Source organism: Schistocerca gregaria, chromosome 10, assembly GCF_023897955.1.
Source record: "Schistocerca gregaria isolate iqSchGreg1 chromosome 10, iqSchGreg1.2, whole genome shotgun sequence".
NCBI lineage: Eukaryota > Metazoa > Arthropoda > Insecta > Orthoptera > Acrididae > Schistocerca > Schistocerca gregaria.
Window position 1 is genome coordinate 83,228,547 of NC_064929.1, and position 23,267 is coordinate 83,251,813.

The following is a 23,267-nucleotide window of genomic DNA, read 5'->3' on the forward strand; positions in this document are numbered from 1 at the left end:
TGAGCTACCCAATCGTGACTCACGACCTGTCCGCATAGCTTTACTTTCACTGGTACCTGTGAAGTTTGGAAGGTACAAGATGAGGCACTGGTAAAAGTAAAGCTGATCATTCATGCTTTGTGAGCTCAGTCCGTAGAGTGCTTGCCCAAGAATGGCAAAGGTCCTGAGTTCGAGTCTCAGACTGGCACACAGTTTTCATCAGCCAGGAAGTTTCATAAAATATCCAGGTTGCAGTATAATATATTGACATGACATCTAGTCTTTGTCAGATGCTATGAATTTTTTGTTGTATCAATCCAAAGACTGTTAGTCCTTCTTGTACAAGATCGTTTAACCCCTCCATAGTTACTGTACCCTACATTCATTTCAACATTCTTACAGTATTCAAGCCTTGGTATCACTCTACAAATTGTAAACCCCCACATTTCTCTCCATTACTAAATTGACTATTCCGTGATAGCTAAGTATATGTCCTGTTGTCCTATCAAGAAATCCCTTCAGTCAAGTTGTGCCTCAAATATGTTTGTCCCTGATTTCATTTATTTCCTCCTCGTTAGCTATAAAGTCTAACCATGTGCTCTTCAGCAGCCTTATGTTAAACCACATTGCAAAAGCTTTTATTCCACCATTGTCTATTTCAGTATACTCCACACTGCACCTTGATATAAGACAACACTCCAGCCAAAGACTTAAAAACTGTCTTTTTTACTCTTAGGTGTAATATTCCTTCCAAATCTTTTATTTACATTTAACAAGCAACCCTTTGCAATTGCTAAATATGTATGAAAATTGAATACATGTCCTAATCTCTTCCTGCCCCTCTCTTTGTGCATTTCTGCTCCCTCTCCCTCTCAATGTTTCTCCTTTATATATAATATAAATATTGATACATTACACGTGCTAAATAAAATATGTACCCTATGTCCATCCAAATACACATTACAGAAACTTGTAAAAATATGTAGTAAATCAGTTAAGAACTAATCGAGATTTTTTTTAAAAAATTGTCTCGTATATATATTACATAAATATTTATATTTTTAAAAAAATACAGCATATTTATGTGAGTGTTTATTTCAGTTTCATGTAAAATTTTGAAGTAAATGTCTGAAGAGCTTTTTGGAAATTTTGGAACAATGTTTCCCCTTTACATATAACATATATATTTATATATATTAAAAATATACAGCCTATGTATGTCCGAATGTTCATTGGAGTATTGTGTTAAAAAATTTGAAGTAGATCAGTCAAAAACTTTTTGAAATTTTCTGTAACACCATTGAACAATGCCTTTTTATACATGTTCTTCAGAATTTTTTCCTTGCTATTGTCAGCCTCCTTATATTTATTTTTGTTTGTTCTGTTGTCAGTTATTTTGCTGCCGAAATAGAAAAATTCATTTCCAACTTGCACACTATTATTTCTTGATCAGGTTCCCTCAGCGTCATCTGATCTAATGTGATTACACTCTGTTACCTGTTTTTTACTTCATATACTGCTATAGAGGCAAATATGTCAGTTTCCTAGAAAACATGCAGTGCTGAAATTAATTTCGAGCCACAAAAGCATACTTTGTCTTCATTTTTCATAATGAGCATGATTTTTCAGAAGTACTCTTAGCTCTGTCTACCAATTCTTGTAAATGCTGTGTAAAAGTAAGCCGATTTTGTTATTACACAGCCCATTATTTAAATTTTTGACACTTCAACACCTCAAGAAACAAACCACATCACCTCAAGAAACAAACCTCATCATGGGATTTGTGAAGAAGGGAGATAATATCTGAAAGGAGAACTGTGTGAAAATTCTCACCTAAAGTTCAGAATCTTGTAGCTGCTGTAAATAACTGTGTGAGTGTGTATTGCCATGAATCAAGAAAATTTTGGAATTTTTAGATCATGTTGAGTGTGCATAAATCGTTAATTCCTGTATGTCTCATTTACGGAATGCTGTCCCACATTGCTCTAGGAAAGCAATTCTTTATATCATGATAGGGGAAAGATTCTGTTCATCTCTCTGCTACTGATAATGCATGTACAGTGAGACTGTTTTACAACCATTTTATCTCCCTGCACCAACCTTCTACTCCTGCACAAATGACCTTTTGAGTGCTACTGATCAGCACAAGTATGTCCTTGCAGACTTTCACAATTTATAGTCAGTTGACCTGTAGTTTTGATAAATGCCTATTATGTTAACTAATTTTTTAATTAATGTATTCCTTATACGCAGATGTTTTTTTCTAATGCTGGTGATGTGTGTTGTTTTATATTACTGTTTTAGTCTGTAATTGTCGGAATTTTTCAACTCGAGCATCTGTATTCCAGTTTGTGTGTATGGGAGGAACGCCAAAGCGCATGGAGCAGTTTGCGTTCTACATCATGAACGAGATCGGGCACAAGCTGCCGACGGGCACGACCCTGCAGGACATCAGCCAGTATTCGTACCGGTACTCCATGTACAAAGTGGGGCCCGTGCTTGCTGTCAGTGTAAGTATCCATTCATCAATACTAAATAACTTCTCATGTTAGTTAAGTGCGCTAATATTCAGATAGTAGATGCTGCAGATAGCAGCTTTGTTGTTGGTGTTGTGACTTTAAAACTGTGGCTTTATTGCTAATTTAGTAGGTTATATTTAGCAGTGTACGGATTAGGTTTCGGAGTTGCTTGCCTCTTGTTATGTATAGCTTGACTCACTTCACATTCCTGAGAAACTAGGCTGGATGGAGATATCTGGTGAAAGATTTGTCACTTCTATTGAGTGATTCTTTAGTGTGCCGTTAATGTTGTTTCCTCATTCAGTGTGATCGAATTTTGAAAATATTGGCAGCACGGCATGGGCATCCCTTCAGTCGGCATCCTGCTGCACGAGATGATAAAGCTGATGTACCACGCTAAAGTGCGAGACCCAGTATTTTTCCGCATTGGCACCTGTGGCGGCATCGGTGTCGAGGGTGGCACGGTCATCATATCGGAAGACGCAGTCGATGGCATGCTCAGACCTGTTTTGGAACTGGTAAGTAAAATAGTATTTGAGCTTACTCAAATTTTGTATAACAGTATTATGAAAAGGAAAGTTGCTACACACCATATAACGGAGATGCCCAGTTGCAAATAGGCCCAACAAATAGACTGTTGCAAATAAAGCTTTCGACCGATAAGGCCTTCGTAAAAAATACACGACGAACACACATGCACACACACACTCATGCAAATGCAACTCGCACACGAGACTGCTGTCTCGGGCAACTGTAGAGTGTGCGTGTGTGCGCGCCTATCTGCCACTCGGCATCTCCTCTATATAGTGAGTAGCAACTTTCCTTTTCATAATAGTGTTACATTTCATCTTGGATTTTCCATTGTTTGACAGATTTTCTGTAGATACTTGGTAACGTTTTTTACAGTGGTATGCAGCAATGGTTAGTGATCAGAATATACAGTATGTTAAAGATGAAAGCAGTCTATATCAACAACATATACACATTTAATCATAGAAAAAAATAATTTTATTTAAAATTGGATACTTTTTATAATTACAACAATTTAAAAATGATAATATATGTTGAAAATGGCCATCCTACACCTCTATTCGTTTTTGTATTTGCGAAATGACATCCAAACTCACATTCTGTAGGACTGTAACATTGATGTTGTAATGTAGTGGTTTAGGGTAGGCCTGGCCAAACAGCAGCCTGCAAGCCCTTCGGCCGTGCTCCCTCCAAGTACTCAGAGTGCAGCGGCAAGTGGGACCTAGGGGGCCTCACTTTCACATTTACGAGTTTTCCAAGGAAAGCTGTTTGTAACACTAGCAAAATAAACACTGGCAAAATATTGCAGTTCATGCTCTCCAAAGGCACAAGAGCATGTCAGAGATGTAAGACCATACTATCGTATGGAATAACTGAAACTTTGTAGTGTTGTCATTATAGCAGATAAAAAATAAATCGAAACTGTCTCCTACCAGTTGAAGTATTAGATCTGTAAAACAGTTTTGAATGCATACAATATAGTGACCATTGAAATTTGGCAGCATGGTATAGTAAAAGAGGCTTATCATGAGCAGGAAGACACCACATTGTTGTTGCTTTCAATGTTCCAATGGTACTTAAATGCCTGTGATGGAAGAATGCAGTAGACGGTTTGAGCTAATCAGCGTTGGTTTTGTGAAGGGGGTGTCTAATGCGTAATTATCCCTTAACCTGTGTGGCACTTAGCAGTCATTCTTTACTAATATCCTAATCTTGGAAGTTGCAACAGACTGATTAGAACAAATTACATTGGAGACTGTGTTGGTCTTCTACTTATCAATGACAACACTCCCACATTGGGCTCAAAATACAATTCTTTGTCTTATGGAAGGTCACTATCTACTCATCCCGTACAGAGTGTCGGTGCATTTGTGTGTGTGTGTGTGTGTGTGTGTGTGTGTGTGTGTTTGAGCATCTCTGCTATTTGGTGATTAGCAACTTCCCTTCTCAGAATATCGTTACATTCTATCCTGGATTGTCCATTGTTGAATTTCATTCTGTACAGGATTTCAAGAAATAAAATGTCTTGTGGATCCCAAATTGTTACAAACATTTTGATTTGATACTATCTCAACACCTTGTATGACAGCTTTGTTGCCTGTTTTTTTTGTGCAGTTTTCCACTTGGCCTCACATTTCTGAGTGGACCCATTCCACACATTTCTGCCACAGAAAAATCTGAGTTGATCATTAGGTATTGAAACCGAGACCTTGGCATGATTTGCTGACCCTGCTAACCAGCAGAGAGTAGAGACAGCCTAAGTGCAAAAGATGATCCTGTGATATGACACGGGTGTCTGGTCTAAAAGTAAATGTGCTGACAAGCACCTCAATAGTTGCCACAATTGTAGTAATAAATGTATCTGGGCAGATTAAGTTTTCCTTTTGTTTACAGCCTCAGGGAAGCATACTTTTTGAATAACTGTACTCCCTTTTTCGCTTCAGTCTTTATGAAGTTGGAATTATTCTTATGAATGGTATAGTTTTACCTGACACTTTTATTTTGTGCGACTACATGGAATTAAGTATTCTGAGTCTTGTTTGGCTGCAGCCTGTTCTAGGGAAAATGATACAGCGACCAGCAAGACTGGACAAGAAACTGGTGTCCCACCTCAAGAGCATGGCTGACCCTGATGACCCGTATGACACAATCACAGGCAGAACAATGTGCACTTATGACTTCTATGAAGGTAAGAGTCTCAGATATTGTTTTGCATCAAATCCAACTCTGTTTATCATCAGGGCCTGTATTTTAATGATCTCAAAAACAGCCAAATATTCATGCGTTTATGACCTAAAACTTATGTAAATATGACCTTAAAAATAACATTTAACTTTATATAATTTTATTTAAAACATTCCTTTTAATTTTTTTATATATCATATAATATAAAATCCACTTCTGAACAAATTGTGGGTATAGTACTTGCTTTTTGCAGTATTTCAAACTATCTAGCAGCTGTTTTTTAAATGTCTGCATGTGCTTGGAAGAAAAAATAATGAGGGCACTGAAAACACCCATCAGAACAATAATACTATGTTTTTACTACTGCGAAACACTTGTGGAAAGTATTCCAAATTAATTAACATTTCCTGTCAGTCTTCGTTATCTGCACAGCTGCACTGGATTATAAAGCACATTTTCGTTTTCCATTTTCATTGATCTATGGTTGTCATCGAGGATAGTTTTGTACCTGGAAAAGCTCCTCTCCACATCACAGAATGTCACAGGAGCACATTTGAAGGTGGTGAGGTCACTGCAGACCAGTTATGGCTGCGCATATTGCACAATAACCAGGGCATTCCACAGTTCGGAACCAGCAGCTTCGAGTTTTATGATGGCTTTTGGTACTACTGAAAAATTGGTGTTGGTGTATGCCAAGTTTCCAGAAAAGGTATCTGTAAAGACCACCTTCACAGCTAAAATAGCATAGCACTCAATTCGTCGCCATCAGGCTCACAAAAGATTGTTGTTATTTTGGTGTAGTTGCTGCAGTAATACTCAGCAGCATTAAGTCAACCCCCCCCCACCTCATCCCCTTCAGGGACTCAGCATTCATTTGCTGAGAATGAGCTTGGCGACACCGAGGTACCTGGTAAGCGTTGCCAGCTCTCTGTCACCATAAGCTCTGGTCATACTTTAGCAACCACCGTGTGGTGGAGCGGTGGAATGTTGTGTGTTTGGGAGAACGGGGGTCTTGGCTTCACCACCTGCGCTTCGAGGAAGGTACACATCTCTATAAAAAGGAAATCCCTCAACTTCAGGGTGTGCTATGTGCTGATGAGGTGAATGGCTGCCGAGGTAAAACAGTCTTTAATGAGCAACTTTTGGCGCACCTGCTGCCTCCAGTTATATAAGGCTTGCTCAAGTATTCAGGGCTCTGCCTGGGTCAATGGTTGTTTCCGTAGTGTCTAATGGGATCCCTATGGAGTGATCTCATCAAACTGCTACTCCTGGTGGGACAGGTGTACCATCGGCTAGTACCTATTCCCACTCCTCAAAGAGAGCTCGGTCCATCGGCCCTCCCGAAAAGAAGTACCAGAATCATAGTAACAGGGCAGTAGCGTGTCGTAACACATTCAGTGTAATCGAGCAAATAGGGAGAACCTTTGAGAAGGTCTGCCCTTTCTATATTCACAAGGCATTGGAAGATATTGCTGGGTCTCTAAAAAATGTCAAAAAACTTCGTAATGAAACACTTCTAGTTGAAACCAAATATCTAAACTTCTGGGATGTAAGGTCTTAGCTGACTACCCAGTAGAGGTTCAGTTGCACAACACCCTTAACTTTAGTAAGGGTGTGGTTACTTCTTCCGATATAATGGAGGTGGACCACATGGAGTTAAGTGAAGAATGGAAAAATATGGGCATCATGGAGGTGCTGAACTACATGAGTCAATGGCAAATTGGAAAAATTGGCAACATTTATTCTAATGTTTAGTACTCCACGAATACCTGAACATGTCCTTGAAGGCTGTATCCATCTTAATGTTCACCTGTTTGTTCCTAACCCAATGCGGTGCTACAAATGTTCAAGATTTGGCCATAACACTATGGATAGAGGTCTGCGCGGATAAGAAAAGTGCTATCCGCACCGCATCCGCAAGGTCCTAATCCACATCCACATCCGCAGCAATTAATCCACATCTGCAAGTTCCTTATCCGCATCTGCATATATTTAAGTTTTGAATGAGTAATTAATATTAATAAACAGTAGTACTTATAATTATGGTATGTAATGACATAGTTATTGTTAGGGTGCCATTTCTGTGACAACTTAACTACTTTTTATATATACTAAGATGGTATCTGTTCTTTAGGACATGTCTGAAAGAACAGATACCACGGTGACCATGCAGCTCGTTAGAATGAAATTACAATGAAATGAACACCCTTAGTTGCTTACAGGCATTGCGTTGACATACGCCAACGAGGGAGGATGAAAATCTGTGCCCCAACCGGGACTCGTACCCGGGATCTCCAGCTTACATGGCAGTCGCTCTATCCATCTGATGGTAGACAGTGGGCACGTTTTGCCACCCAGAGAGCACTTCACAGGCCACACAAAAGACACGGTTGCGGAAACGGATTAGGCGCAGGTCTCTTGGGTTCAGCTACGTCGGTCGTAGCCAGGGGCTGAGGACAACAGACATCCGCTCTACCCGGACCCTGCAAGATTCTAAGAATGTCAACAGACTTGAAGTTTTCAACTAACATTGCAACGTAGGTACTGGGCAGATGCCTTGCTCTTTATCCGCAGATGACCCGCAGATATCCGTGCCAGTCGCGATTTTATCTGCCAAGTAACAAATACCGCAGATATCTGCTGATATATCCGCATCCGCACAGACCTCTAACTATGGGATGTAAGGGGAGGGCTATGTGGGTCAATTGTGGAGGCTCAGCTCACAAATCGGGCAATTCTTATACACTTCCTCCGAAATGTGTAAACTGCTCTGGGGATCACCAAGTGTGGAGCAGAAAGTGTGAGATTTACAGTGAGGAAAGGAATATTCGACATACTCATACCCTACAGTGAAGCTAAAAAAGCTTTCAAAGCCGTATAACCTTCAGTTTTTGCATTAGCCCTTAAGACACCAGTCACCAAGTGTGATGTCTCCGCACATACACAAACCACAGACTCAAGTGCAAGCACATCCACTTGTTGGAGTACCTGTGGGGAAAACACTCAACCTGAAACAGAAGTCCTTTGGAAGCTGTCAGCTACGGGTTTACCATCGAAGTCACTTACCACTACCCACCATCAGAAGCCAACTAAGCCGTCCCCACAACCCGAGCAACCACCACCTCCTATAAGGAAAGAAAAATCCTTTGAAAAGTAGTTCCAAGTCCAAGAAAGTGGTGGTTAAACCTTCAGATTGGCGAGCTCTCTCCCTCTCTGATGGGGATTATGCTGTTGGGGATATGGACTTTCAATCAGAGGAACTGGAGAGCAGTTAACCAGCTAACATTCCCCTGGCCTCCCCAGTAAATCATCTCCTTTGAGGGAGAAAGACAAGAGCAACCTTTGCTAAACAGTGGCTTTGTGAGGGACTTCTGTGTCGCAGTGTAATTTAAATGGATATCGCTCACACTTGGAAGAATTGCAGCTCTCGGTCCAGGAGAAACTGTTCTGCATCTGTTTACAAGAAACACATCTTTAATGTCACCGACACACCTGCGGCATGGGGTTACCACCTGTGCAGGAAGGACGATCCTACTGGAGACAGGGCTAAAGGTGGAGTGGCTGTTTTCATTGATGACAGATACCATTCCTCCTGTCCCTGTTAAAACAACCTTACAAGCAATTGCTGTGTAAGTTACCACACCATTTAATATCATGGTGTGTTCTTTGTGCCTTCCACCTGATGATGCTTTGGACACAGACGCACTGGCAGACTCTTCCGGGCACTTCCATGCCTGTTCCTCCTTGTGAGGGACTTCAGTGCACACAGTGTGCTGTGGGGCTCGGGTACCACTTGCTCCAGGGGTCAGAAGATTGAACAACTCGTCCATTCTGAGAATATCTGCCTCCTGAATGTGGGTTGGATGACACACTTTCCCACAGCTACAGTGTCTTTCTCAGCCATTGACCTTTGTTTTTGTTCCCCAGCTATTCAAGATTCATTTCAGTGGGAAGTGGCCACAGATTTACATTCTAGTGGCCACTTCCCAGATAGGATCCATCTGCTGACTTGGCTGACAGGTTGTCGTGCAGGTGGATGATACAAAGGGCAAATTGGATGAGGTACAGTCAACAGGCTATAATTGAACAACAGGATTTTGCACATCACTTGTGTGATCCAACGGGCTGCTGCAGAGTCCACCCCTAGGTGTAGTAACCACCTCAAACGATAGCCTGTACCTCGGTGGAATGGCGACTGTCCTTTGGCAATCAGAGCCAGACAAACAGCTGTGCAGAACTTCAAACACTGTCCGACTACAGAAAACCTTGATGCCTTCAGATCTGCGTGAGCACATGTGAGGCGGTGATAAAAGAATGGAAGAGGGCTTCCTTGAAGGAGTTCGTGACTGCCATTAATCGGTACACTTCCACTGCACAAGTTTGGGACTCAATACGATGGATTTCCGGCAAGGGCAGTACGCGTCCCATTACGACCTTGTCAAGTAATGGTGCCTTGGTAGACACGCCAGAAGACTTGGCTCAGGTTTTAGCTGAACGCTTCTTTATTGTCACTGTGTCATCCACACAAGCTCCTGCTTTTTGGGTGTTCCGTAGGACTGCGGAAATGATGAAGTCTACAACATTCTGTTCTCCGTGTGAGAACTGCAATCAGCTTTGTCTGCAGCCTGAGCCACTGCTCCGGGACCTGACGGGATCCATTATGCTTTATCATCTGTACCCTGAAGCAAAAGGACAGCTCCTACCTTGTTTCAGTCAGATCTGGTTTGATGGACAGTACCCCATGACTCGGAAGAAGGCTATATTAATTCCATCCTGCAAACCAGGCAGAGACTGTAGTGCCCCCTAACAGTTACCGGAATGTAGATCTCCAGTTGTATGGTCCGCTGCCGCCTCGTCTGGCTGCTTGAATCCCGAGGTCTCCTGAGCTGTTTCAAGTGCGATTTCAGGTGCTACCGTTCCACCCTAAAAAACTTAATTGTACTGGGGACAGTGATACAGAAGGCCTTCTTACATCAAAATTGTTTGTTTTGTGTGTTTTTTGGCCATGAAAAATCATATGACACTACTTGGAGGTACAACATCTTTTGCCAACTTCATGAATGGGGACTACATGGATGCCTGCCACTTCTTATCCAGTCCTTTCTCAACGTCAGTGTTTTCGATATAGCGTTGGGGATGCCTTGTCTGACTGTTATGTTCAAGAGAATGGGATTCCCGAAGGCAGTGTTCTCAGTGTCACATTGTTTGCCATTAGTACCAATTGCATTTCCTCTGCAGTCAGCAGCCCTGTCAAAATGATCTTTGTTTGTGGATGACTTTGGAATCTTCTACTCTTCCTCTCATCTGACAACAATGAGGCAGATACTGTTGACCGTGGCTGGAAACCTGCGCCAGTACAACTGGTTGTCAGTTCTCACTAGAGAAGACTACATGTGTCAATTGTAACCATGCTTACGGAAGTTTTAACAAACCTGCCTTGTGCAGTTTTATAGGGCATTTGTTTGGTCATGTTTAGATTATGACAGTGTGGTCTACAGATTAGCCCCTACTTCCTACCTCAAGATGTTAGATGCTGTCCATGAAGAGGGCATACAAATATCAAGTGGAGTCTTTTGGACCAGTCTAGGTCAGAGTCTGCGAACAGAGGCTGGTGAACCACCATTCTGTATTGGGCGACAGGTGCCGAAAATCTCAGCGTCACCTCAGTCTTGGCGTTGAGTGCAGTGGTCCAACCCACCTTTGAACGGCAGTTCAGGAATAGGCCCAGTGTGAGCCAGACTTTTGGGATAGTTGCAGGGACCTGGATCTACCAGGCCGCTAGAGATGGAACACATTGGTGCCTTGGTGTCTTCAGAGGCCCAAAGTGATTTTAAGCTTGTCACAGTACAAGAAATCTCGTACTCGATATTATGTTTTTACAACTTCATTTTCATCCATTTTAAGTACGTGACAGTTTTATTATTGTTTATACAGACGGATCCCAGCAAGAGAATGTCCTCTGTTATTCTGCTGTTTTCCCTGATAGGGTTTTTAAAGTGTCTCTTCTGGAACAATTTACAAATTACGTTGTGGAATTATATCGCATCCCGATGGCTCTGGAGAGGGTTGACAGACATCATCGTGCAATGTTTCTTGTCTGTTCCAACTCTCTTAATGCACTGCAAACACTTCACTCCTTACAGTGGCCCCAACCTCATGGCAATGAGGTGATCTCGTGCTGGGTAGCTGGCCATGTTGGGATACAGGGAAATGACAGGGCTGCCAGGGGAGCATGTCGGGATGTTGCTGGCCATCAATGTCCCATCCCGTTACACACCACCATCTCATTTTCTGACACATGCGTCCTGTGTTAGTGGGAGACTGAATGGTTGCAGTTGACGGAAAACAAACTGCTGTCACTCAAATCAACCACAAAGACATGACGGACCGTGTCAGCCTCATTGCTGGAAAGAGGTTCTGCTTAGCAGTCTGCACATTGGACATAGCCTTTTAACACATGCCTTCTCTGGCTGGAGGATCCACCAATCTGTGAAGTTTGCCACTTTCAGTGCAGCATATTTTGGCAATGTGTGTCCTGTGTACTGTTATTAGGGCAGCCCTCAGTCTCGATGGATATCTGCCTACCATTCCTGGTGATACTGATTCTAGTGTTACAAGAGTGGTGACAATTTTTGAAATGTCAGGCCTCATCCCTAAATTGGCGTGGAAGGGAGGCAGACTTTAAAACATTGTAAACTGCTCTGAGGAAAGCCTTCATCCCCATCCACAAGATTAGCCTGCTGACTTTTCGTCAGGGCACTGATGACCGTGATGTTGAGTGTCCCTCCCCTCAAATCATCATCATCATCATCATCATCATCATCAAAATCCCCATTGTGTAAGAACAGACTGGGTGGGGGCAGTGTAAATACGTGTTCCTTGTTTTCTGGACCTGTAGCAGAGCTTTCACATAGCTTTTATTGCCACAGTAAATTAATTTGTCAAAATCAGGGTAATGTGATCACATCTCTTCTACAGCTTGTGTAACATGTGTGCAAGGTAAGTGTTGTAAACCATACTGGGTTAGTGAATATGAAACCCTTTGGCTGCTTTAGCCATGCATCATCTATCACTATAGTTCAATTCTTTTATCTTGGCAGCTCGCGGTTGCCCGCGCAGACATGGGAGATTGCTGCGTTACCAGTTGAAAACGATGCACGCGCCAAGAGAAGCAGCGCTATAGCATACTATAGTTGGCAAACTTACGTTTAGGGGGGAGCGCATAGTTTATGAGATGAAGCCGCCACGTCCGCATGAACCCTTTCGCTACTACAGTGACGTGCTCCCGGCATTGCGCGCTGTACGCTATTTTGTCATCACTGCACTGCTCGCCTGTGCAAAGACATGGCGTTAGACTGCTTTGACACACTTATCATTCGATTTCACAAAAACTATTTGGCACAAAAATTTGATTTTTACACGTCTTCTTGACTGATACCTTCCCCCCCCTAAATGACTTAATTTTGTTTACATGTTCAACGCAGTTAAATGTAGTAAACCATTGCATGAAATTTTGGAGAGTTTGCAGAGATAAAAGTCGATAGCGTATACTTTCCGTATGGTCGATTTTAGTTGCCACAATGTTGAGAATGAAATGTGGACAAGATACCTGAATTTCATATAAAATTTACTGTGTAACACTATTTCATTTAATTTAAGTACCAGATAGGTGTCATATGTAATAATGAGAAATATTCCATCTTTCGCGACTGTAACAAAGGTTTTATTTACACCGGGTGCGTTTGGCTTTATTTTAAAGCCCTTCAGTCAATCAAAAGGAAATAGACAAAATACATTAAACAAAACTGTGGACTTACAAAAACATTAGGACTTGAATATATTGAATATCAGTGGAATTCTCTGAGCTATGTCAAATATAATTTTTGTGTGTGGCACACACAAACATTGAATATTGTGTTACTACAGCACAAAACTACGGAAGGTGACATGGCTAAGGAAGAGACAAAAATACTGGCCACTGAAGATGCTTCAAAAGAGAAAAAGCATCTTCCCTAAATAAGACGCTCATTACAGTTGCAGAAGACGAATATATTTCAGTACCATTAGTAAAACTGCGACTGTGGAACAAAAACAATAAAGAGAATATGAGTACGATTGTGTATGTGCCTTACCTTTCATTGATTGAAGTGCTTTAAAATGAAGCCAAACGCGCCCATTGTAAATAAAACTTTTATTACAGTCGTGAAATACGGAATATTTCTCAATATTACATATGACACCTATCTGGTACTTAAATTAAATGAGCTATTATTATACAGTAAATTTTATATGAAATTTAGGTATCTTGTCCACATTTCATTCTCAACATTGTGGCAACTAAAATCAACCATATGGAAAGTATACGCTATGGACTTTTACCTCTGCAAACGCTTCAAAATTTCGTGCAATGATTTACTACATTTAATGCTGCACAATAAACACATTGAACATCGAGACAAAATTAAGTCATTTATGGGGGGAAGGTATCAGTGAAGAAGATGTGTAAAAATCAAATTTTTGGGCCAAATAGTTTTTGTGAAATTGAATAAGTGTGTCATACCAGTCGGAACACCGTGTGTCTGCACAGGCGAGCAGTGCAGTGATGACAAAATCACGCACAGTGCGGAATGCGGGGAGCACTTCTCTGTAGCAGCGAAAGGGATAATGAAGAGACAAAGCACTAGAAATTTCAAAAAATTACATTCAAACGAATAAAATTCATGAATTAAGACACTTTGATATTGTTTTTACGTCAATAAAATATTAAAAGCACGTTTGAACTCAGAACCTTTCGCTAAGCAGCCCAACACCTTAACCATTACACTAGTGTAGATCTTTGCTTAGTGCAACTGCTGGAGGATTCTAACACGTCACGCAAAATACCGACAAACACTATTGGTATGATTATGAATTATGCTTTGTCAAAGTACAATAGGAAATAAACAATTACCGCTGTTCTTTATCGTGAAAAAGTGGTTCGTGAGAATGATATAAATACCTTTCCTTGCTATCGCCTGAATTTGGAGCCGTATTGCTTGTTTGGTTCAACTAATTAAAAGAATATGAAGCAATTGGTATAAAGAATGCTTTTTCCAAACTTTCTATAAGAGAAAGTCTGCTATCAAGACATTGCTTTGGTTCTGTTACTTTATTTATGACTGAACGTTTCTAAACCTGCACAGCAGTCAAGCTCTGGCAAACGTCGTTCTCTGTTCATTGGCTGACTGTGTTTTGTGACATCAGATGCGCAGAACGAACCTAAACTCAGCTGCCGTCATAAATGACGTGCACTTTAGCAGCAAAACATTCTCTGTTCACATCATCCGGCCAACATAGCTTCATAGAGTTGTCATACAAAAATTACAGTTATCGAGCTGTTTACTATCTTGAGAGCTTCACATGTTAGGAGGAACATATCTCCATGCCTGTTAACTTTTAGAACACCAACAACAAAATTTGCAACACAACATCCACCCACATTTATGATTTCACCTGTGGACACCCAGACCTTTTGGTCAGTGACACTAATTCAAATTTTGTTGACACTTCCTCATAGCACACAGATTCATCTGGAACTGGATGTGTTGTGTACTTCTCCAAGAACTGTTTGAGGTGTGGATTCTTCTGCTTCTCCAACGCAAAGTTGTAAGACTCCATTATCTCACAAAAGTCCTTGGAGAATGACTGCACAGTTAAAAGATGGACCTGTCTATCCAATTAAAAGCAATTGTCTGTTGTCATTTTCATAACTTCTCGCTACTGTGCTTGGTAGTATTACAGTGTCGTTGCACATTAAAGTACTTTTCTCCGCTAACTTTAACTTCACACAGTTTACAAAATAATAGCCCTCCCTCCCTCCTCCCCCTCCCACCACCACCACCACCAGTGCTGAAGCACTTTGCATGTTGAACCAGACTCAGTTTGTATTCAGACAGAATAGTATGACCATGTGTGTGATGTTTATTATGTCAGAAGCTGCCTTTTTTCGTTTTGAGAGCATTTTGTTGACCCTGTGCAACAATGTTGGTGAACTGACTAGGGTGTTAATACTGCTTGTATAGTAGTTCTAAAAAATAAATCTTATCACCTGACATGTAGTCACTGAGCAACATTTCCATGTTTTTATTCAACTGTTGTTAAACGTATGATAAGGCAAACATTGGCTGAAACATGACCCTACTGCTGAAGAAGATGTAAATATGACTTTATACGCACAATAAAAATACATTTTTTACACTACTGTATCTGGATTCATGCATAACTTGTTGCAAAATTCACCCTAAAGTTAAGGAAAAAAATACGACATGTCATTAATATACGGGCCATAGTTATCACGTACCAAGACTTTATTTAATACAGTGTAGACTCTTCAGGTTTCTACACAAAAGAAAAAGTGCGTTTTTAAACTAGAGATACCTTTATTTAATGGAAAAATAAGGAAGAATTGTAGTAGGTCAGCGTATACAGTGATTTGTATAGGAGAATTACCCACAAGTGACATTCAAGGTAGAAGTAATATGAAAGTAAAAGAGAAAAATCCACAACACTACACCAGTAGCATATGCTATTTAAAAAACTTATTTCTCAGTACCAGTATGATGATCTTGCACATAACAACATCCAACATTCTACTGAATTAAAATGCTCATTATTGACTTTTTTCCAAATCCAGAGTCTCTTATCTGTGCAATGTAGAATATTCCTGCAATGCTCTTTTGTTCCAAATAATTTGAATCGTGGTCACAGGCTATTTGTTTGATTGGGCTTCTGTGTTGCAGGTCAAGGCAGACTGGATGGTGCCTTCTGTGACTTCACAGAAAAGGACAAGATGGACTTCCTGAGTCGAATCCATAAGGCAGGAGTTGTTAACATTGAGATGGAATCTCTCTCCTTCGCTGCCCTCACTCACCACGCCGGGATCAAGGCAGCGGTCATATGCGTCGCCCTCATGGACAGATTCAAGGGCGATCAGGTAAGTGTGGCAATTCGTTTGTGTCTGTAGATGCCTGGAATGTGGACTGACAGAAATGCCCAGGTACCTACACTCACACGTGCACATCCACACGTGCGCCGGTGTGCATATGCAAGCGCACGTTTTGTTTATCTTCACCTACATCCACTTTAAAATGTTTGCTATATTCAGGTTTTGGTGTCCCTCTATTTTTATGCATTACATTTCCCATCATTACCAAACTAAAAGTTCCTCAGTGCCTCAAGATTTGTTCTGTCAATCTACCCATTCATATAGTGAAATTGTTCTATAAAACTCTTTTCTCCACAGTGCAATGCAGGACCTTTCATTAGTCACCCAATCTACTCCTACCCTTTTAATCTTGACAATTCTTCTGTAAGACTGGACATGGAAAGCTCCTTTGTTATTCTTGTTGGTACTGTTTTTCATCCACTTCTGTGCAAGATTACACTCCAAATGAATACTTTCAGCAAAGATTTCATAGTAATATATGTGTTCAATGTTTACATGTTTCACTATTTCTGAACTCCCCCATCCCCCTCTTCCTCCCCATTGTCAGAATGTGTCTTTTACACTTTTACATTCAGGATCTGATTTCCTAGCCTAATTCCTCCATCATCACCTGATTTAATTAGACTGTTCTTCATTATTCTCGTTTTACTTTTGTTGATGTTCGCCCTGTGATCTCTTTTAACAAACATTATGCATTCTATTCATGTCCTGTGCCATCTGTAAGAGAATTAAAATGTCATCAGGAAGCACAAATGTGTTTGTTTCTTCTCCTTAACCTTAATTCATATTTTTTTTTAAAAAATTATTAGTTTCCTTTGATAACTGTTGCATTTGCATATTGAATAACATGGATACAACCTTACCTGTCCTTTCTGATTTGTTGCCTCCCTTCTTTGACACTTGTAAGCACAGCCTGGTTTCTGTACAAGTTGGAGATAACAATTGGCTGTCTGTATTTCGTCCTTGATTTTTTCAGAATTTAAGAGTGCACTCCAGTCTCCACTGTCCAAAGTCATGTCTAAATCTACACACACACACACACACACACACACACACACACACACACACACACACCGGGTTCATGGTGCTATCTACTCTTTTTAATATTTAAAATATCAAAAGGCAGTGTTCTAATGTTTTTATTTTACACAGATGAAATCTTCATACCATAGGAGGATGGCTTCCTTCTGGTCAGTATGATGCTGAGGTTTGTGAAACTAATACCAGACTAGTAGCTTTGGTACAGTGTAGGAGATGGGTGAAAATACTGCTTTAAAATGATTGCAGGGAACATGATTATTGACCAAATGTTATCCCTTAGTTATTTGGACTGTAATGATTAATAAGAAAACTATACGAGAGGTAAATAGAAAATTTTATAAATCAATAAAAAACTATGACTCTGGTAGTGCTTCTTCATTGAAGCAGATGCTTTTTGCCAACAGATAGAACTTTCAACAAAGAACTAAGTGCAGACTTGAAATTTGTATAACAACATTGATAATATGGTAGCCTGCTCATGGCAGAAATATATTGTATATTGGAGGATGTCTTTATAGACCTGACATCTTTGAGGATGTCTGCATTTAAACTGATATGCTCATGATAGCTGTGTACCTAGTAGAAAAATCCATGATGGGAGAGAACCTACATCTCCATAAACAAACTTCTAAAGAAACTGAGACTACTGCATAAGAGGTGTAAAATAAAACATAGGACTTTATGTAAAAAGATTTTAAGTAAAACATGTTTAGCTGTCAAAAGGGAAATGAATGAAGACTTTAATTATGTCTGTAGCAGCACAGAGTCCAGATGTTTCTGGATGACACAGGAATAGAAGCTGAGGGTAACAAAGCAATAACAGAAATGCTGAACTATGCAATGAAATATTCCTATGCAAAGGCAGGTCCAAGAGTACTAATCCACTTCAAGTTTCGCACAGTTAGAAACATTAGTGATAAAGAAAACAGTATTAGTGGCATTGCGACACAACTAAAAACACTAATAATGAACAGTGCCCTTAGGACTTGATGGAACCATTATCAATTCTATACAGAATGTAAGGATGGTTTAACCCACCATCTGACAATAATATGCCGGCCAGGGTGGCCGAGCGGTTCTAGGTGCTACAGTCTGGAACTGCGCGACCGCTACGGTCGCAGGTTTGAATCCTGCCTCGGGCATGGATGTGTGTGATGTCCTTAGGTTAGTTAGGTTTAAGTAGTTCTAAGTTCAAGGGGACTGATGACCTCAGAAGTTAAGTCCCACAGTGCTCAGAGCCATTTTTTTACCATAATATGCTGTAAATCCCTCAAGCAAAAAACTGTGTGCTGTGGTTGGAAGAAAGCAGAAGTCACAAAGCCATAAGAAGTGACCCACAAAACTGTGAGGCAGTATAATTGCTAGTCTTCTAATCTAGAAACTTAGAACAAATTTGGGCTCACACATAACCAGAATGGATTCTGGAAACATCAGTTATGCAAAACTTGAGCTTTTCTTACATGACAACGCGAATGCCATGGATCAAGTACATCATATGGATAGTGTTTCTTGATTTAAAAAAAAAAAAAATGTCTGAGTCTCACATCAATGCTCATTATTGTATAATGTAACAGAATATCAAATGATCTGCCTGGGTAGCTGAGTGCATTAAAGTACCCACTTTAGGGACATGCAGAAGCACACTGAACCCAGATTGGATCCACCTTGTTGATTAATAGTGTCCCAGCCCGCCTGGCTGTGGTTTTTGCACACCCAGTTAGGTAAATACTGGAGAGGTTCCCATATGCCTTTCCACCCCGAACACCTTTTTTTCTGAAAATGGTGAATAAAGTTGAATTCTCTGTATACTTAGGCATAGTAGACACTGGGAAAAATAATAAAAAAACTCTTCCATAAAAAATGTTGTGGGAAAACAACTAGCACAATCGTGACGGTCAGGTGTTATTTCACCAAAATTATTCTCTGACTTCCTGCTATTTGTCTGATATTATAAGTTACCTGAGGAACAGTTATGAAAAAAAAATTATTCTTTCATTACTTTTATTTATTAGTTATTATAAAAAATGTTACATAGATTGCAAATCATATTCTGTGACAAAAAAATTAATAATAAATTTTATTTATTTATTTTGTAACACAAAGTCATGGTTCAGACTGCTTCACTTTTCATGAAATACTTTGAAACAATCCTTTCCTTTTGCAAGATATAAGTACTGATTGCATTTTATGCACTTTGTTTGTTCTGGAACTGCAGCACTCATACTGACATGTTCGTGGTGACAAAATATCATCCACTGTCGGCCAGTGATCATACCCATCATATTGCTTGTCCAAACCTGGTTTCGGATGTGGTTTGTAAATGTTTGCCTTTGTGGAGGTACTTAACGTATTGTCTAACAGTGTTTCAAACTCTTTAGCTCTCCTCCTCTTTCTGTCTGGACATGACAGAAGAGCCTCGGCTAGAGACATTCTAAATTTCAACAGATCCATAATGTTCTTTTTGGCAGTCTGGTTTTCACGACAGTGCTGTCTGTAGAGAAACCAGCAGTTGACCACTGAAAGGTCTACAAAATGCAGCAAGCACTTGAGTGTCCATTTTCTGGTTCTGAACAACATTTGGTAACACTCAACCTTTTGGTCATGAACGTCTACGCCACCCATATTCGCATTGTGCTGCTGAATTAGAAAAGAGCAATCTACATCAAGATAGTGACCCTCCTGCTTACACCACCTTTGAACTTTACATTTTGGCTCAATGCCAGCACAAGTGGATGCTATCTTGACCCTCTGACTGTCCTGCCACTCAGTAATTACTGCAGCTTCATCCGCTCTAACATATGAATGACACTCTTCTCTTTTCATTCTTCCTTCTTTCAAATTAATATTCTTAATTCTGTTTACCATTATTGTGCCAGTAGCCTCAATTCCTTTCTCCTTAAGCTTTACTAAGAGAGGAATTGTGGTAAAGTACCTATCAAAATAAACAAAACTTCCTTGCGGGAGAGTCTGTGTTAGTCGTAAAATAACAGAAGGGTCTAATCCTAATGACTTATCACCCAGAGGTGTAGTAGCCCCCTGATAAATTTCAAAATCCAACACTATACCTGATGCTGAGGTCATGATAAAGTTTTTAAGACCTACAGGCCTTGGTTTTCCTTCAATATATTGCTTCAGTTTGCAACGCCCAGTAAAAGGGATCATTTGCTCATCAGTACTGTAGTAGTTAAAGCTACGAGGCAAACTGTGACAACTTCTTCTTACTGTGTCGACCACTGGCTGAACTTTCCACAGTCTATTAGTTTTAGATTCTTCAGGTGGTTTTTTAGTATAAACAAAGTGCACATTATTCCTGAGTGCAAGGAACCAGTCTCTAGACACAGTGTCACTAATAGCTGATAAAGAAATATATTTCTTCCAGTACATGGGTAGCCTAAGATACATTATGCACCCTATCATTAAATTTATCCCAAAAAAACACCTTCAGTTCATGAGCTGCAGTCCCTAGGGATTTCCCTGTCTTTGCAATGCTATACATATTTGTATATTTCGCTGCCTCTTCAAAAAACTTTTCACTGAAATATTCACAGAAATATTCAGCAGGAGTTCCAGTTGGTGAAGGACTCTAGAATTAAAAAGAAGATATTTTAGTAAGAAAATGGGAATGATACACGAAATAGGTAACTCAGTTTGCACCTCTTTGTCACTGACCTCAACAGCACTGTAATTAATGTTCTGAACAAAATTTGATCTCCGAAAAAGCAGAGGTCTGACACCTTCTGTGACAGTGTGTGAACTCCTGCGCTCTTCAGGAACTTCTTCGGCACTCAAATCATCATCAGACGAGTCGTCTGCCTGCTGAATATATGGAGGAGAAGGAACAAACTCGTCGTCTTCATCTGACTAAATGCCACTCAAATCCGAGACCTCTAATAGAGAACGGATTTGTTTGTCCGATAAACCTGCATACAATAATGGGAAGTGCATAAAAACTTTCCCATTCAGAACTGTTTGAAAAGCAGTAATATAGGGAGGCTAATGGCACAATCAACAACACCCGCTCGAGGATAAAGTTACTCAGTCAACACCCGACCCACACAATGGTGCTAGCACAAATTTAACGCACAATTACTGTGCAAAGATATAAAATTACTAATAATTATCAATATCACAACGTCGTAACAAATAACCAGCTACAGCAAATCGCCAAAACAATTCAATTTAACTTAATTATGAGCTACTAACCAGGCGCCGGTATAATGCTCACCTCTCGATCAACTTAAACAACATGTGCTGCAATCTGCTGGTGCTGAATGGCAACATAAACATGAGAAACGCGTAGCACACAACCTGCAAGATCGTTGCAGGTTGGTTGGAAGCGAGGCGAGAGATTGAGTTTGTCGTTAAAAAAATAAAAACCGAACCCACACGATCGTGTGGGTTCGGGTGGAAACGGATATATTGCCTGAGCTAAACAACATGCAGTCACTTTGAAAAATGATGTCATGTTTGACCATTCAATTACAGTTGGCACTGAAAGAAGGGGTACACGGATTTCTCCCCAGAGGAGGAGCTGGCAGTAGCTTCAAAATGCCTCTAGGAGTGGAAACCCGTCTTAATAACAGGCATTACAGAGATCTGGTTGCTTCTCCGTGTAAATACTATACAAGTCCTCATTGGCTGGGTAAAGGGCATCAGAAGGGATGGAGGATGTAGAACATCCAATCAAGTTTGTGATTGGGTTGAAGATTTCTTGGAATGGAGGACAGCATGTTATCTTGGATTGAGTCTTTAACGGATGTAGAAGTAACTTAAGGATTTCCAGGGAAATTCATTGAGGCCCTTGCCATCCATGTGATATATAATGAACTGTCAGACAATATTAACACTAGCCACAGACTTTTTGCAGGTGCAGTTACCTATTGTGAAGTCGTATATAATCTCCAGTCAGTTATTCGTAAATGAAATCCAACTGGCACAAAAAATTAAGCCAAACAACCACGAAAAGTTTCAGGCATTTTTCTATTAGGTGCTTGCAAAACACAGAATGGACAACAGTTCCTTCAAGAAGATACTATTCCCTGATGAGGCATACTTTCTGTTGAAAGGCTTTGTGAACAAGCGAAACTGAAATATTTGGTGTACAAAAACGTGAATATAATCTATGGAGAAGATACTGCAGCTGCAACAAGTTAGTATGTAATATGACCTTCAGACTGAGGGCATAACTGTGATATACTATTCACAAAGATGGTGCAAATGCATTAACAGTGGACGGTGAATGTCAATGTGATATGTTGAGAGGCTTTATGGTCTGAATTGGCTTGTGTGAATGCTGAAGAGGTTTGGTTTCAATGAAGATGGTGCAATCTGTTCCACATCAATTGCAGCAATGGATTTGTTATGAGAGATTTCTCACAACAGTGAATTGGCTACCCAGCTCTTGTGACTGTAGACACCATTGTTTCTTTGCTTTTTTTCCACACGCGTTTGAAATCTTCTGTGCATGACTACAAACCATGATCACTCACAGAGGCTGAGATTAAGCACGGAGTTTCAGTATTAAAAGTGCAAGTATGCCGAAAAGTTACAGAAAATTTCATCGAAAGACTGAGACTGTCTCTCCTTAGTCATGGAGGGCATTTAAGTAACATCATATTTCATGCATAGTCACAGGTAACTTACACTGAAATAACATGTAAATTACTTAATTGCATCAATAAATTTGTGTTTTCTTACGCACTCAAAATATGCTTTTTCCGTGGACACCTTACGTGTCCTACTAAAGTGACAACTACCCAGTGAAACAACCTGCAATACAGTATAATTTATTTATTGACACCAAAAATACAAGCACTGGCAAACATTAATCCAAAGAGAGTCATCCAAACAAACTCCAGTAGTAGATCCAAGATGGTTGTAGCCTAGAGTACAAGAACAGGCAGATTTCGGTGCAGCTAGTGAAATGATGTGTGAAGCTCAAGCATGGGCCTAAGTAAGCCACCGTAGCTCAGATGGGCACCAGTTGGTGCACTGTGAGCATTGAAACGTGCATTTGTGTCACTGACTCG

At 40.3% G+C, this 23,267-nt stretch overlaps 1 protein-coding gene across 4 annotated transcripts in view; it reads left to right on the top strand.

The window, feature by feature from the left end:
* LOC126293741 (uridine phosphorylase 1) overlaps positions 1-23,267 on the top strand; it is a 424,249-nt gene that overhangs the window by 389,578 nt on the left and 11,404 nt on the right. For all 4 annotated transcript variants that reach the window (XM_049987094.1, XM_049987091.1, XM_049987093.1 and 1 more), the window contains 4 exons: positions 2,328-2,489; positions 2,831-3,016; positions 5,079-5,217; positions 15,992-16,185. In XM_049987094.1, coding sequence (XP_049843051.1) covers positions 2,328-2,489; positions 2,831-3,016; positions 5,079-5,217; positions 15,992-16,185 — 681 coding nt within the window. The remainder of the gene's footprint in view (positions 1-2,327; positions 2,490-2,830; positions 3,017-5,078; positions 5,218-15,991; positions 16,186-23,267) is intronic.